The 15714-nt window shown below is 39.6% G+C and overlaps 2 protein-coding genes across 2 annotated transcripts; one reads left to right on the top strand and one right to left on the bottom strand.

Annotated features, from left to right (window-relative positions):
- The first annotated feature begins 5 nt into the window (after positions 1-5).
- LOC141908232 (uncharacterized) lies at positions 6-7576 on the top strand. Its single transcript, XM_074798170.1, has 9 exons — positions 6-4751; positions 4853-4971; positions 5060-5118; positions 5211-5395; positions 5673-5844; positions 6187-6375; positions 6473-6527; positions 6617-6802; positions 6976-7576. Exons 1-9 carry the CDS (start codon positions 38-40, stop codon positions 7036-7038), a joined length of 5742 nt encoding a protein of 1913 aa, XP_074654271.1. The 5' UTR covers positions 6-37; the 3' UTR covers positions 7039-7576.
- A 708-nt stretch (positions 7577-8284) lies between these two features.
- LOC141908530 (uncharacterized) lies at positions 8285-14789 on the bottom strand. Its single transcript, XM_074798625.1, has 4 exons — positions 14673-14789; positions 11094-12146; positions 10665-10755; positions 8285-9686 (listed from the first exon to the last, which is right to left on the bottom strand). The coding sequence occupies exons 2-4, from the start codon at positions 11877-11879 to the stop codon at positions 8482-8484; spliced, it is 2082 nt and encodes a 693-aa protein (XP_074654726.1). The 5' UTR covers positions 11880-12146; positions 14673-14789; the 3' UTR covers positions 8285-8481.
- Positions 14790-15714: the final 925 nt, after the last annotated feature.

Genomic DNA, 15714 nt, shown 5'->3' with positions numbered 1-15714 from the left:
GACTACTGTTCAACCATCAACTACAAATACGAAATCGATGGTGAATGCAACAACTCCTAAAGATGTAATCATTTCTACATCAACAACTGCATCTCAGACGACTACTGTCCAACCATCAACTACAAATACGAAATCGATGGTAAATGCTACAACTCCTAAAGATGTAACCAGTTCCGCATCAACAACTGGATCTCAGACGACTACTGTTCAACCATCAATTACAACTACAAAATCTATGGTAAATGCTTCCAATCCTAATGATGTAACCAGTTCCGCATCAACAACTGGATCTCAGAAGACAACTGTTCAACCATCAACTACAAATACGAAATCGATGGTGAATGCCACAACTACAAGAGATGTAACCAGTTCCACATCCACTACTGGATCTCAGAAGACTACTGTTCAACCATCAACTACAAATACGAAATCGATGGTGAATGCTACAACTACTAGAGATGTAACCAGTTCTACATCCACAACTGGATCTCAGACGACAACTGTTCAACCATCAACCACTAATACCAAATCGATTGTGAATGCTACAACTCCTAAAGATGTAACCAGTTCCAAATCAACAACTGCATCTCAGACGACTACCGTTCAACAATCAACTACAAATACGAAATCGATGGAGAATGCTACAACTCCTAAAGATGTTACCAGTTCCACATCAACAGCTGGATCTCAGAAGACTACCGTTCAACCATCAACTACAAATACAAAATCGATGGTGAATGCAACAACTCCTATAGATGTAATCATTTCTACATCAACAACTGCATCTCAGACGACTACTGTCCAACCATCAACTACAAATACGAAATCGATGGTAAATGCTACAACTCCTAAAGATGTAACCAGTTCCGCATCAACAACTGGATCTCAGACGACTACTGTTCAACCATCAATTACAACTACAAAATCTATGGTAAATGCTACAACTCCTAATGATGTAACCAGTTCCGCATCAACAACAAGATCTCAGAAGACAACTGTTCAACCATCAACTACAAATACAAAATCGATGGTGAATTTTACAACTCCTAAAGATGTAACCAGTTCCACATCAACAACTGGATCTCAGACGACTACTGTTCATGTTCAACTATCAACTACAAATACGAAATCGATGGTAAATGCAACAACTCCTAAAGATGTAACCAGTTCCAAATCAACAACTGCATCTCAGAAGACTACTGTTCAACCATCAATAACAAATACGAAATCGATGTTGAATGCTACAACTACTAGAGATGTAACCAGTTCTACATCCACAACTGGATCTCAGACGATTACTGTTCAACAATCAACCTCTAATACAAAATCGATTGTGAATGCTACAACTCCTAAAGATGTAACCGGTTCCAAATCAACAACTGCATCTCAGAAAACTACTCTTCAACCATCAACTACAAATACGAAATCGATGGTTAATGCTACAACTACTAGAGATGTAACCAGTTCTACATCAACTACTGGATCTCAGAAGACTACTGTTCAACCATCAACTACAAATACGAAATCGATTGTGAATGCTACAACTCCTAAAGATGTAACCGGTTCCAAATCAACAACTGGATCTCAGAAGTCTACCGTTCAACCATCAACTACAAATACAAAATCGATGGTGAATGCTACAACGCCTAAAGATGTAACTAGCTCCAAATCAACAACTGCATCTCAGACGACTACCGTTCAACCATCAACTAAAAATACGAAATCGATGGTGAATGCTACAACTACAAGAGATGTAACCAGTTCTTCATCCATAACTGGATCTCAGAAGACTACTGTTCAACCATCAACTACAAATACGAAATCGATGGTGAATGCTACAACTACTAGAGATGTAACCAGTTCTACATCCACAACTGGATCTCAGACGACAACTGTTCAACCATCACCCTCTAATACAAAATCGATTGTGAATGCTACAACTCCTAAAGATGTAACCAGTTCCAAATCAACAACTGGATCTCAGAAGACTACCGTTCAACCATCAACTACAAATACAAAATCTATGGTGAATGCTACAACGCCTAAAGATGTAACTAGTTCCAAATCAACAACTGGATCTCAGACGACTACCGTTCAACCATCAACTACAAATACGAAATCGATGGTAAATGGTACAACTCCTAAAGATGTAACCGGTTCCAAATCAACAACTGCATCTCAGAAGACTACTGTTCAACCATCAACTACAAATACGAAATCGATGGTTAATGCTACAACTACTAGAGATGTAACCAGTTCCACATCAACTACTGGATCTCAGAAGACTACTGTTCAACCATCAACTACACATACGAAATCGATGGTGAATGCTACAACTCCTGAAGATGTAACCAGTTCCACATCAACTACTGGATCTCAGAAGACTACCGTTCAACCATCAACTACAAATACGAAATCGATGGTGAATGCTACAACTCCTATAGATGTAACCAGTTCAACATCAACTACTGGATCTCAGAAGACTACCGTTCAACCATCAACTACAAATACGAAATCGATGGTGAATGCTACAACGCCTAAAGATGTAACTAGCTCCAAATCAACAACTGCATCTCAGACGACTACTGTTCAACCATCAACTACAAATACGAAATCGATGGTGAATGCTACAACTCCTAAAGATATAACCAGTTCCAAATCAACAACTGCATCTCAGACGACTACTGTTCAACCATCAACTACAAATACGAAATCGATGGTGAATGCCACAACTACAAGAGATGTAACCAGTTCTTCATCCACAACTGGATCTCAGAAGACTACTGTTCAACCATCAACTACAAATTCGAAATCGATGGTGAATGCTACAACTACTAGAGATGTAACCAGTTCTACATCCACAACTGGATCTCAGACGACAACTGTTCAACCATCAACCTCTAATACAAAATCGATTGTGAATGCTACAACTCCTAAAGATGTAACCAGTTCCAAATCAACAACTGCATCTCAGACGACTACCGTTCAACCATCAACTACAAATACGAAATCGATGGTGAATGCTACAACTCCTATAGATGTAACCAGTTCAACATCAACTACTGGATCTCAGAAGACTACTGTCCAACCATCAAATACAAATACAAAATCTATGGTGAATGCTACAACGCCTAAAGATGTAACTAGTTCCAAATCAACAACTGGATCTCAGACGACTACCATTCAACCATCAACTACAAATACGAAATCGATGGTAAATGGTACAACTCCTAAAGATGTAACCGGTTCCAAATCAACAACTGCATCTCAGAAGACTACTGTTCAACCATCAACTACAAATACGAAATCGATGGTTAATGCTACAACTACTAGAGATGTAACCAGTTCCACATCAACTACTGGATCTCAGAAGACTACTGTTCAACCATCAACTACACATACGAAATCGATGGTGAATGCTACAACTCCTGAAGATGTAACCAGTTCCACATCAACTACTGGATCTCAGAAGACTACCGTTCAACCATCAACTACAAATACGAAATCGATGGTGAATGCTACAACTCCTATAGATGTAACCAGTTCAACATCAACTACTGGATCTCAGAAGACTACCGTTCAACCATCAACTACAAATACAAAATCGATGGTGAATGCTACAACGCCTAAAGATGTAACTAGCTCCAAATCAACAACTGCATCTCAGACGACTACTGTTCAACCATCAACTACAAATACAAAATCGATGGTGAATGCTACAACGCCTAAAGATGAAACTAGCTCCAAATCAACAACTGCATCTCAGACGACTACTGTTCAACCATCAACTACAAATACGAAATTGATGGTGAATGCTACAACTCCTAAAGATATAACCAGTTCCAAATCAACAACTGCATCTCAGACGACTACTGTTCAACCATCAACTACAAATACGAAATCGATGGTGAATGCCACAACTACAAGAGATGTAACCAGTTCAACATCAACTACTGGATCTCAGAAGACAACTGTTCAACCATCAACTACAAATACGAAATCGATGGTGAATGCTACAACCCCTAAAGATGTAACCAGTTCCAAATCAACAACTGCATCTCAGACGACTACTGTTCAACTATCAACTACAAATGCGAAATCGATGGTGAATGCTACAACTCCAGAAGATGTAACCAGTTCTACATCAACTACTAGATCTCAGAAGACTACCGTTCAACCATCAATTACAACTACAAAATCGATGGTGAATGCTACAACTCCTAAAGATGTAACCAGTTCCGCATCAACAACTGGATCTCAGACGACTACTGTTCAACCATCAACTACAAATACGAAATCGATGGTGAATGCTACAACTCCTAAAGATGTAACCAGTTCCGCATCAACAACTGGATCTCAGACAACTCAGTCAACCTCATATAGTAGCATTGGTACCACTGATCAAGCAACATCATCTAGTAGTGTTGTTACAACCGATAAACCGGCCTTTTCTACTACTGGTACAACTGATCAACCAACTTCATTAAGTACTATTGCTATGACTGATAAATTAACTTCATCTAACAGCGCTATTCCATCTGGTACACCGGCCTCATCTAGTAGTACGGGATCAACTGTAAAACATGCATCAACTAGCAGCACCAAAATAACTTTTTTGCCAACTTCAGTACCAAGCAGTTCCAGTGCAGCTGTTTCTATGAGGACGACAGCTCACTCTACCAATTCAGATCGAAGGAGTACTGCTAAACCAACGCAACCAACTACTGGGTCATCATTTACACCCGATACCAGTTAGTACATTTATCTATTGCGGCATAATTCAAAGTCGATCTGTTGAATGCAGAATAACACATAATTTCCAAATGAATAAACTTAATGTATATTTTCATAGGCAACAAGACTGTGACTGTTGGTCCATTTCCGTACAAGTTTGCAGGGAACTATAATGATAATCTCAATAAACCAGATTCAGATGAATACAAGTCTACTGTTGCTGCAGTAAAGAGAGCTGTATGTATCAAATCATCTAGTTGTCTCGAAGAGTAAGATTTCGTATACGTTGAAATCGTCTATATGTATCTTTTTGTTGTTGTTTTAGCTGGATCCAATATTTTCTACAGAACCATCAGTCATTGGAGTAAAGGTCACAGGTTTCAGGTACCTGAAAGATATTGATTGTGTCCGTGTCTTATAATATGCAGTATCGAATCTTAGTAGTGTTGTAAAATTAAAAAATATCTTTGTTTCAGCTCTGGTAGCATCATTGCCAACTATGAAGTCGTGTATCATTTTATTCAACTAGCTGCAAAGCTAGATAAGGATCCTAATTTCTTAAACACAAGCCTGCAACAAGTGGCCTTCGAAAGTGCTAAGCTAGTTATAAATGGAACTCAGATAACAGTGGACACCAACTATAGTAAAAACCAAATGATCGGTATGTTGTGTTATTTGTGGTCACTTTCGATTGGTTAGAGGCCAAATCTATTGGAAAGATGCCAAATCTAATAAAACTTGTTTTCCATGTGTAGATACTACTCCGTTCAGGTTTCCTCACATCTTGCGATGGTCTCTCGAAAGAGAGCATGATCCGAAATGCATCTTAATTCTGTTGTTTTAATGATAATATACGTGATGATTTATTCTTAGTTTTTATCATTTCTTAAATTCGTGGTTTAATCTTATAGCCTATCTATATGTGTGTCTGTTTTCAGCTATACTACAAGAACTTGTTGCTAACCCGTGCCAAAGTTCTCTTTGTCCTATCACTCATAACTGCATAAACTTGGGAACTTTCTCAAACGTCACATGTGTCGATAAGTGCTTAGGTGAATCGTGTAGTGGACACGGCACATGTTCAAACAGCGATGGACAAGTCAAATGTCTGTAAGTTCATTCTTATTTCAATTAGATATAGGTTATTTTACTATTGTTACAATCTTTTTGGAATTTCAAACTAGCTCATGAAGTTACTATATATGCAAAGAAATAGACATCAGATAGTAAGAACAATAAATGATTTTAAATTCAAATTCAGTCGACCTTTTCTCTTGCTCGTGTGGTAAGAAGTATTATTGTAGGACAGTCGTGCTTGATAAAATCAGATGACTGATACATGCAACCATGGACTCCCCGTTTTAGAGTCCATGGTGAAACCAATAAGCAATGTGTATAGTCGTCCTCATTATGATGTATTCCGTTGCGCTAAGGTGATCCATTTTGTTTTAGCTGTGAAGTAGGATTAAAACATTCTTACACCGGTGCTAAGTGTTCGCAGTATCAGGCGGTTGAAACCGACCCCAGCTACGTGTCCGGAATTGTTATTGGAGTATTCGCCGGATTCGGTGCCGTTATTGTCGTCTTCGTCCTCACACTTATTCTTATAAAGAAAAGGAAAGCCCGGTATGAAACTGAGAGGTCAGTCAGTACAAATGGTCGCTAAATATTCCTCAGTTAATCTTCCATGAATGACGGTTCAAGTCACTTTACTTTCTGCATCCAAAATATTTTACAGACCTGTAGATGACGAAAAGGTTGGCGAAGAAGCTGCACAACAAAACATTTTGATAGTAAGATATCGTCACGAATTTTGCGAAAGGAGAATTTTAGTTTACGTGGCCAACCAAATAAGTTATTCATGATATGGTAATTTTTGCAGGACTTCGAAGAACCGACTGAGTTTGGTCAATATACGAATGTTGGCTACTCAGGTCGCAAGGCATGGTCGTCTGATGGTTATTCTACCGGAAAGAATTCGCCGCACTCAGAAGGCGAAGATGTGGACCCAGCATTTAGTAACATCGGCTCATTATTTAGAAGCAATGCCCTAGATATTCAGACAGAGGTAAATTTCTTGACGCCTTAAAAACTGTTACAATGATGTATTGTATGTGATAGTTTTCATCAAGGCGTCAATTAAAGTCCAAGTTATTTTTCTTCTTATGTCTTTGTTCTACAATTGAACTGATATATACAATTCTGCTTATGATTCCACTTGATTTTCTATTGTCTTTGCAGTTTAAAATACAACGGCCAAAATTATATACATCAGATGAAGCAACATTGACAACCCACTTATGATGATGGAAAGCACTTATGTTCCGTATTGTCTCGGCATAAACCGAAGAATTGTCGACTGCTTCGTGAAAATTTGTTTAGACGGATCTAAACATAAACGAGAAAGAACCAACACCATCCCATTGTAAAAACGATTAATTTACTTCTTTTTTCTTCAACAATAAAAATGTGCTACATTCATAATTTGTACCTTTCCCATTAAGCCGTAACAATGTCTCAATTATTCTATAAAATAAAATTTTACTAAATATCACAACAAAATATTTAATAGTAAAGAAAGTAGAGGTCTTATTGATGCCACGACGTTCCTTGATGTAATGTCAACTGTGACATTTTGCTTCAATACGAACGTTGTTACATCATATTAAAGACCTCTGAAGCAAATAGTTTTCATGAAAAAGGCAGTAGAACGGTTAGACCTTTAGTGATATTATATACCTTCAATCAGTATTGATTCCTTTATGTGATCTTATGAACTAATTGTTTGTTATCTATTTTCGTACAAATTTTTAAAATAAGTATTCATATGTATATTTGATAAAATATATTCCGATATTACGTTTTAATTCTGAAATTTGTTATTGCATTGAATCAAATTCAACAAAAGGATTACGACGAAGACGTTCGTGACCGACTGGTTTGATCCAAGTGATTCACGATCAAAACAACGACGTATTGTCAGACTGGGACTGTTGATGTTAGTTAATGATATCTACGCGAATATTTACTTTGATGACTAATGGTGTTGATCCACTTTGAGGGCCACCTATTTATTCAGTGCGAAAAGGTCCAGCGTTCTAAACATTATGTAGACGAACGAACCATTCCCATCTTAATTGTCATAAGATCTCGGGCCAAGTGTACTATCAACTAAAAGATATGTATTTTCCCATTGGTCAGAATACGTATTTGAAATATACACGTAAGCATATTTATATGAACGATCATGACGATTGATTGAAGCGTCTACAAAATATCCCTCGAAAACCGTGTAAAGTATGTCCGGCCCAGTTTTCGGGCTGCAGAAGTGTCTAGGGTATAAGATGGATGCATGAACCAAATATCAAGACAACCCACCACGGATAGACGAACAGGAGGCCAAATGGACGGACGAACGAGAAGTGAACTCAATAGTTCGCTGGAACTCCCAATCGGGCTGAAATTGAAAGGAGTACAACTTATGCACAAGAAATACCGATAGCATGAGTCCAATGCGACAACAAGAAGCCCGGGACAAACACCATGCCCACTTGGTGAAATGCTTAGCAAACTAACAAAATAACTGGATTCCATCTACAGATGGACGGATAGACCAAGGTGTGCGATATAGCCCGCTGGGTCTTAAGCCAAAATGGTATGCAGCCGTTTTTACCAAGATGCTCCAATATATATGTTGGATGATTTCTGATTCAATAAAAAAAAAAGATTGCACGTTAAGCGAAAAATCTAAACAAAAGCAGTGATCTCTTCTTCTTCCCTTAAAGGATATCGACTATCATATATCATTGTTCCACCGGTTTCAAAATCACTCATCGGATATCGACCTTCGTGTATATTTTGCCCAGTATCTAGATACGCTTCTCCCTCTTCTTTAGACATCAAAAACTCCATCAACGATAACGTTTTATCGGCCGTTTTCCAGTTCGTATCTTTATTATTCGACATGATATTCGGATCATCATCATCGGGCGTCGTCGTTACGTTGTTCGTGTTCTGTTGAACCGGTTGCGTGGATTCGGGTTGAATTATTATTGTCGGCACCAAAGGTTGTCGGCAGGTTTCTTCACCGGGCGTTTCGTTTCCTATTTTAGTCGACTCATCACTAGTGGCGTCGACTTCATCCTCTTCCACGCGTCCGTCATCGACTTTTGGCACATTATCAGACACAGAATCGTTATCGATGCCTTCAGAATCGTCTGGCGTATCTGAGTTTTGTTTTTGCGGCAAGCGTCGTATATATTGTTCATTATCGTTATCGCGATCTTGTTCCTCCTCCGTCTTCTGTGGTACATCATATTCTAAATCATTCAGCACGTTTTCTATATCGGAATCGGTGTATTCGTCACACGAAGATGAACTGGAATCCCGGCTCGGTTGCGAATACGGATGTCGGCGAGCGTAGTCAGGGGATGGTGTACGTGTAAATTGCGCCGAATAGTCAGGAGATGGCGTCCGATTACCAACTGGCGTACACATCCGCCTCACTGTGCCGTCCTCATCGGGGTATATTATAATTGTATCCGGTGACATGGTGGACTGTTCTGGTGTAACTTTAGCTTGCGTTACATCAGGTTCAAATGCTGCATTTGTGTAAACCTCACTCTCTCGAGGAGGCGGCGAATTTCTTCGCATCGGTAGAGTCTGCAAATTGTGAATAGGTGCTTCTTCTAGTACCTCTTCAATAGTACTGACTGAACTAACGTAACCGTTTGGCACTTGTTTAGCCGTACCGTTCGGTGTACTGATCATGTCAACATCGCCGTCTACCATCTCGGAACCGCTAGCTCGACGGTAGTAGGAGGGGGACTCGCTGCGCCGGCCGCTCCTAGAGGACGTCTGCGGTGTCGGTTGGGCACTGGTAGAGCTCGATCGTCGACGTGGCATCGACAGCTGTAGACGCTTGTGGTACAACTGTATACGACAGATTTCATCTGCAATGGACAAGCGGGGATTTATACGTAAATAAACAACATAGTGAAACAAAAAATCGAAATCTTCGAACTGAAATGCCAGAACGTTCGCAATTTCAAAATATTGTCAATAAGCCGTCTGATTAGACTCGCCCGCTTTTCAATTTAGATGTGCGGGTGTATGAGTAGAGAAATATTCAAAATCGATTTTAACTCAGTCACTAGCACTAAAGTAAACAATTAATTGAGCACAGATGCAGGGACATATTGAATTTCATTTTCAAATAGTCTTTCTACGTAGTCTGGTAGCTTTAATACCTAGATTATTAATTACGACAGATTGTGCGTGTGCACGGAGCGTTTTTTCGCCTAATAATTTCTGTTTTATTAATATCGATATTTTGCTTTTACTGAACCGCCATCTGGCACTCGGCCACGAATTAGATGTGGATTTTCTAATAACGGTTAACCTTCCACTATTATGAGTCAATCATACCGACGTTTGGCCGCCACTTAAAACAGAGTATACTCGATGAGTATCGTAATCAAGTTAATTAGGTGCTTTAATTCCGGATACCCACCATCTCTCTAGAATAACTCGAAAAGAATGAACTCATGTATATTCATCATCCAATTTGAAGGAACCATAAGCCGCGATCACACGAGAGTTTTTGGCCCGGGCCAAATTTCAGCATGCGACAAATGATTGCGACTGGTTCCGGAAATGACTCACTTCGCCTTTGTTTAAGCATTGTTTAGTATCGAGTGAGTGTTTTACGTGTGAGCGCGCTCTCTAATTAGGCACGGGCCAAATTTTGCTCGCGCCTGATCCGTGCCAGTTTGGTCCGCACCAAATCGTCTCCGTGTGATCGCGGCTTTAAATAACTGTTTTAATACCTGGATTTTCTTCGACTTTGTAAAAGCAACAAGCCTTAATCAGAAAGGAACAGGCGTGTCTGTATCTAGTGCTGAAAGCCCACAATAAATGGGGTAGTGTACAGCCTTCCGCGATTAATAGCCATAGTACTACTGTCCTGCTAGTACCGTGTGTAATGGCAGTCGGGGTGACCGCCCCGACAACGCAAATCACCTGAAAATATAAAATGTGAAACATTCTCACACAAAGGTCTCCTTAAATATCTCCTGACAGCAGGCGTTATGACGATGTCCAACTAAGAGTATATGGCTATTTTTGAAGATAGCACGCAACGCCAGAAGCACTTAAGCATAATCTTAAGTTGACCCGATGAGATTTATACTGATTGGGACTCATTTTCCAATAAAAGCGGGGATTCATCATATGGGAAGCTTTCTACGATCTGATTACATTTTAATGACAGAGTGAAAGTTCATTAGTTTCCGATTGGCTTTCGTATAACGACGCGGCACTCCACATAATGATTTCCATCATGCAGGTAACTGACTTACCATGAACGGTATATGGTTGATAACGTAGCACAGTATCACTACAGCTAACGCGATTACCCACGCGTCCATCGCATTAGCCGAAAAGTCTAACGCTTCCAATATGGCTGATTTCGGCAGTCCTTCCGAATTGTTGACCAACTCTTTCGGCAAACCCTGTTGACTTCCCGGGGTACGTCGCAAATTGTAACTTCGTTTCGCGTGTTTCAGACAAAAAAATGCGTCCGTAATACAAATAACCGATAGAAAAATACTGGCGAATTCTAAAACCGCCATGAAAATACTGAACGACGAACCGATTTCGAAAGGCATAAACATACATTCATTATTGACACTTTTTACAAATGTGATCCCAGACCAGCCGATTAACGGAACTCCTCCGGTGAAAATTGCAAGTATCCACACGCAAATGACGTAGACGTATACTGTTCGAGATCGGACTAGTCCGTAAATCCGAAAACTGCCCGGAGCTCGAAGCATTATTAAACAATCCATCGAAATCGATATCAACGTAATTATTCCCACCATTCGCGACGTCACGAAAGTCCACACGAAAAATTTGCATAGTTCTACGCTCCAGGTGAGATTGTTGATGACGACAGAGAGCGCTAGTGGTACAACAATGACGCAGTTGACTAGCAACGAACTCAGCAACGATATTAACAAAACGTCCAAAGATCGATAGATTAGGCGGAAATGCGATAACGCCACAATACCCCCGACAGTACTTACAAAGGCTATAGGCACTAGGCAGGCCCATAATATTGCACTCATTAAATATAGCGCCATTATTCATGTCTCACGTACGAAGCATCTCGTAAGAATTCAACATTGTTCATATAGTCTCAGGGAAATTTCAGCATCCGTATGATATTTGCGCAATAGCTTTCCGAGACGTTATGCAAATGAAGTGATGACGTCATGCATGGTAATATCGTCTTGAAGTAATCAATCAAGAACGTCACAGTTGTAGGATTCTCTCGGCGCGCTGTATCCCATATTCTGTCACTTTTTCCACGTTCCTTAAATCCATAATCCGCATGACGGGCAAAACATCTGTAATAAGATCGAATCAAAATTATATATATATGATAGTCAAAGCAATTCTTTCCTACAAAACAAACGCATATGCGCCACTAATGATAACTGATTCACTGAGATGAACACGATGGAATACGGATCATTATTAACGACGTTTTAATTAGTATTCAATACGAGAAAAATTAACCCTTCAATCTTGAAGAGAACTACGTTTAATGTAAACGACAATGTTTTTTTCATAACAGCTGTTCCTCATTTTATACAGTGTACTCGTAGTAATAGACTATGGTTGACTGTGTATTTAGACCGGCATATGGTGCCAGAAACTGCTAGTTCTTTAAATACAGGTGCTTTGGACCCTGGGCCTAGTTTTGCAGTTGTGAGTTGATTCTGTGAATTTCACTTTTTTTACGTAACTCATAATTAAAATTCGATTAACTATTGACGAGTGAACTGGGCCCTAGATCAACGGTATTTATCAAGAAAGATGAATATTGATATATGAATAGGAATAAGCCGACAACAGTGTTTTGGCGATTGGCGATTTTTGTACCTTATTTCCTGTCTATTGTATTGTACGTAGCTAGAACAAAACAAAAATCAAAAACCGATTTTTGTCGTGCAGTATTTATTATTTGAAGTAGAAATTGAATAAAGGCACTTCACGTCAAAGTGTAGTATTAATGAGTTCAGTGCTATACAATTAGTGTATGAATCTTGTCAGTCTACCGTCGCTTCATCGTCGGTATGTATATAGGGCCTATATGTATAGCATCCATCAGGGGTGGATCCAGGATTAGGGGGAAAATAGAAGTCTCCAGATGTATTTTCCTGCATTTAACCAGAGAAATTTAACATTGAAAAAGAAAAAGAAATGTTTTTGCAGAGGGATTCCAGACACCTTGGAATCCCCCTCGATCCGCCCCTGTCCATATATCTCTACGAAATATTCTCACACGCAGAGACCAGTTTTCGTCGATATTCTTGATTAAAGCAAATCCGGTCAATAGAAATGTATTGTTATAACCGTTGTGTTTAAATACCGGTAAACATCAACAAACGGTTAACAGTAAATCGTTAACTTTAGATCCGCTCGCTTTCCTCAGTTACGGATACAAAACTCGAAACTGCGGCACTGTTTCTAGGTGTCCGTGTTTGTGATATTAATACAGGCATCGAAGACCACTTCTTCTCCGACAATGTGACAACTGAAGTAGTGTCTCAACAGGGTCCAGCACGAATCTTCAGAAAAATAGGGAAAATTGCCAATGAATAATAGATGAATACATTCCACGCAAGTGGACGTCTTATGACGGATCCAGATATCAAATATCAACTATTTCATATGTATTGCATATATATGTATATTGTGCCATTTCTTTTAGAACATATCGGGTACCAGTCAGTGAAGTGTTCGACAATCGTGTCCGTTTTCTTGGTGAAGATGTGTGGTTTCGGCGCCGGTATAAATTAACACCGAAAAATCCTTGCTGCCGTGTAGAGTCATCATACACGTAGTTCGTGATGGATATGTTTAGAATTTCAAACGACGAGCAATCTCGGAACGTACTGCGCCGAGGCGTTGTAACATTTGCCGCAAAACGTTAACTCCAAAAACCGATCGCATTCTAGGACATTCGAAAAGAACGAATCTGAAATATTGCCTCGAAAAATTCGAATTTATATAATTCGTTTTCTGCTCGTCACAAATACGTACACACCGGTATTCATCGTTATCCCAGCGAACCACCGATACATTCTCAGTAATTAGGTACTCACAGGTACAAATGAATAAACCGAATGAATTTAGAGTCAGATGTACTTCAAATATATAATTGGCAATGAAGTAGCCATTTTCTAAAAATCCGCCAATGCTTTATGATGCAGCCTGCACGAAGTCATACTTTACTCATAAATTCTACTACTGAAGGCGTGGTTTTATAACGTCTTTTTCTCAAGAATTTAATCACGGGATTTATCACGGTTCGTATTCAATACGTACAATACGTGGTATAGCGTGGCACCTGCCGGCCTCATGATCGTTCCACCAGATTGAAACAATCCCCCGGAGTACAAACATTCAATCGTGGGCTTTTTCTGAATATTAGATGTCTTATGAATGAAATATTAATCGCTCGTGTATTCTATAAGCAAGTATAATGAAATATCTTGCAGTGTTGTTATGGCAGAGTCGTGTGTTTTTTTATTGTAGTCGAATGTTTTTACAGTCTCGTGTAGAACCATTCGTGACAATCGTTAACTTAAGAGCTATTTCTCGAGTATAAACATATCATTAGCCTTTTAGTCGCGCTGCAAATAGGAATTTTGCTGCTTTCGTTGTTTTCGACAAAAGCACTTCGAAATTATCTTCGGAATTCGGTCGTTACTTTGAGATTATCGTTCTAATGTAATAATTAAACTAGTGGCAAAAAATAAAGACAATCGGCCTCGGAATTTCGATACAGAATATTCACCTGCATCTATAGAAGAAAGCAAGTAGTTTACACAAATACAGATGTATAATATCTATTGAATACATACCATCAATGCTACCATTTATTGAATCAGAGTCATTGCGTAAATTCTCCACTTATAATCAAGCAAACGATGACCAACCATTCACCGCCCATTGACTAATGCTATCGCATGAACATGTCTATTTTCTCTGATATAGTACTGCTCTATAATATATATATAAATATATTGGAACCTGGCTCCCTCCTGATGTAAACAGCTGTCGAATAATCGACTGAGCAAAACATTAATACACGCAACACATCGGTGACACTGCAGCGTTGATACACAACCCGTTCAGTCGCAGCTACGTTACTCCGTCGCTGTGTGCTAATCTACGCTACACTCAGTCACCATTGCCGCCGCTATGGGTGCCACCAAGTAAAACCATCCTCAAACCAAAGGCCGATTTTGATGGGCGCACGTGCTCCAGTAGCAATTTTCTCATACCCTTTTGAACAATGATGACAATCCTTTTCGAAGTAATTTTCCCATCCGCACCCAACGGGAGCAGCAGTTTTCTGTCCAAAATTTGGGCTCATACGCGAAATCATCCTCTTTGATCTCAAGTGCCAGCTTAAAATGCACTGACATTTCTAGATTTTCCATACTGCCATTTTGGCTGCGTGGATACTGCCCTTTTTAAAAGTGCTCTTTTCATTTCTTTTTGCTCCCGCCAACGTCTGCGCCCTGGTTCCACCCCTGCAAAACCCTAATCATACTCCATACTTATCTGTTTGTAAGCAGTTTGATTTTTTCGAGGCCTGAAATAACGTAACCACCACAGGGGCATCACCACCACGTCCGTTGGCTCATAGGTCACGTTCAGCTAAAAATCCCGAAGACCAGAATATAAGGCTAGCAAACGATCTTAAGTAAAGGTCAGTGGATTTGTTGTACCCAAAACTCCCTTTCATTTTCTATCTATTTCCTGGTGTATGTGACATCGGGATTCCAATTATGTTGTGGCCTTGCGACAGTTGGGTATCATCCCTGCCGACGACGACGACGCCCTTGTATGGGTTCGAACCCGAAATGCATGTGTATAGTCCTTACATACTAGAACTCA

Source organism: Tubulanus polymorphus, chromosome 7, assembly GCF_964204645.1.
Source record: "Tubulanus polymorphus chromosome 7, tnTubPoly1.2, whole genome shotgun sequence".
Taxonomy (NCBI): Eukaryota; Metazoa; Nemertea; class Palaeonemertea; order Tubulaniformes; family Tubulanidae; genus Tubulanus; species Tubulanus polymorphus.
This window is presented reverse-complemented; position numbering and strand designations above follow the sequence as displayed.

Excerpts from the sequence above, each read along its gene's own strand:
- LOC141908232 (XM_074798170.1), top strand. The coding sequence starts at position 38 with ATGGTGAATGCAACAACTCCTAAAGATGTAATCATTTCTACATCAACA. Across the intron at positions 5,119-5,210 it reads GTAAAGGTCACAGGTTTCAG|CTCTGGTAGCATCATTGCCA; the intron begins GTACCTGAAAGA and ends TCTTTGTTTCAG. Across the intron at positions 6,803-6,975 it reads CCCTAGATATTCAGACAGAG|TTTAAAATACAACGGCCAAA; the intron begins GTAAATTTCTTG and ends TTGTCTTTGCAG.
- LOC141908530 (XM_074798625.1), bottom strand. The coding sequence starts at position 11,879 with ATGGCGCTATATTTAATGAGTGCAATATTATGGGCCTGCCTAGTGCCT. Across the intron at positions 10,756-11,093 it reads TCAACCATATACCGTTCATG|GTGATTTGCGTTGTCGGGGC; the intron begins GTAAGTCAGTTA and ends TTATATTTTCAG. Across the intron at positions 9,687-10,664 it reads GCTATTAATCGCGGAAGGCT|ATGAAATCTGTCGTATACAG; the intron begins GTACACTACCCC and ends TGTCCATTGCAG.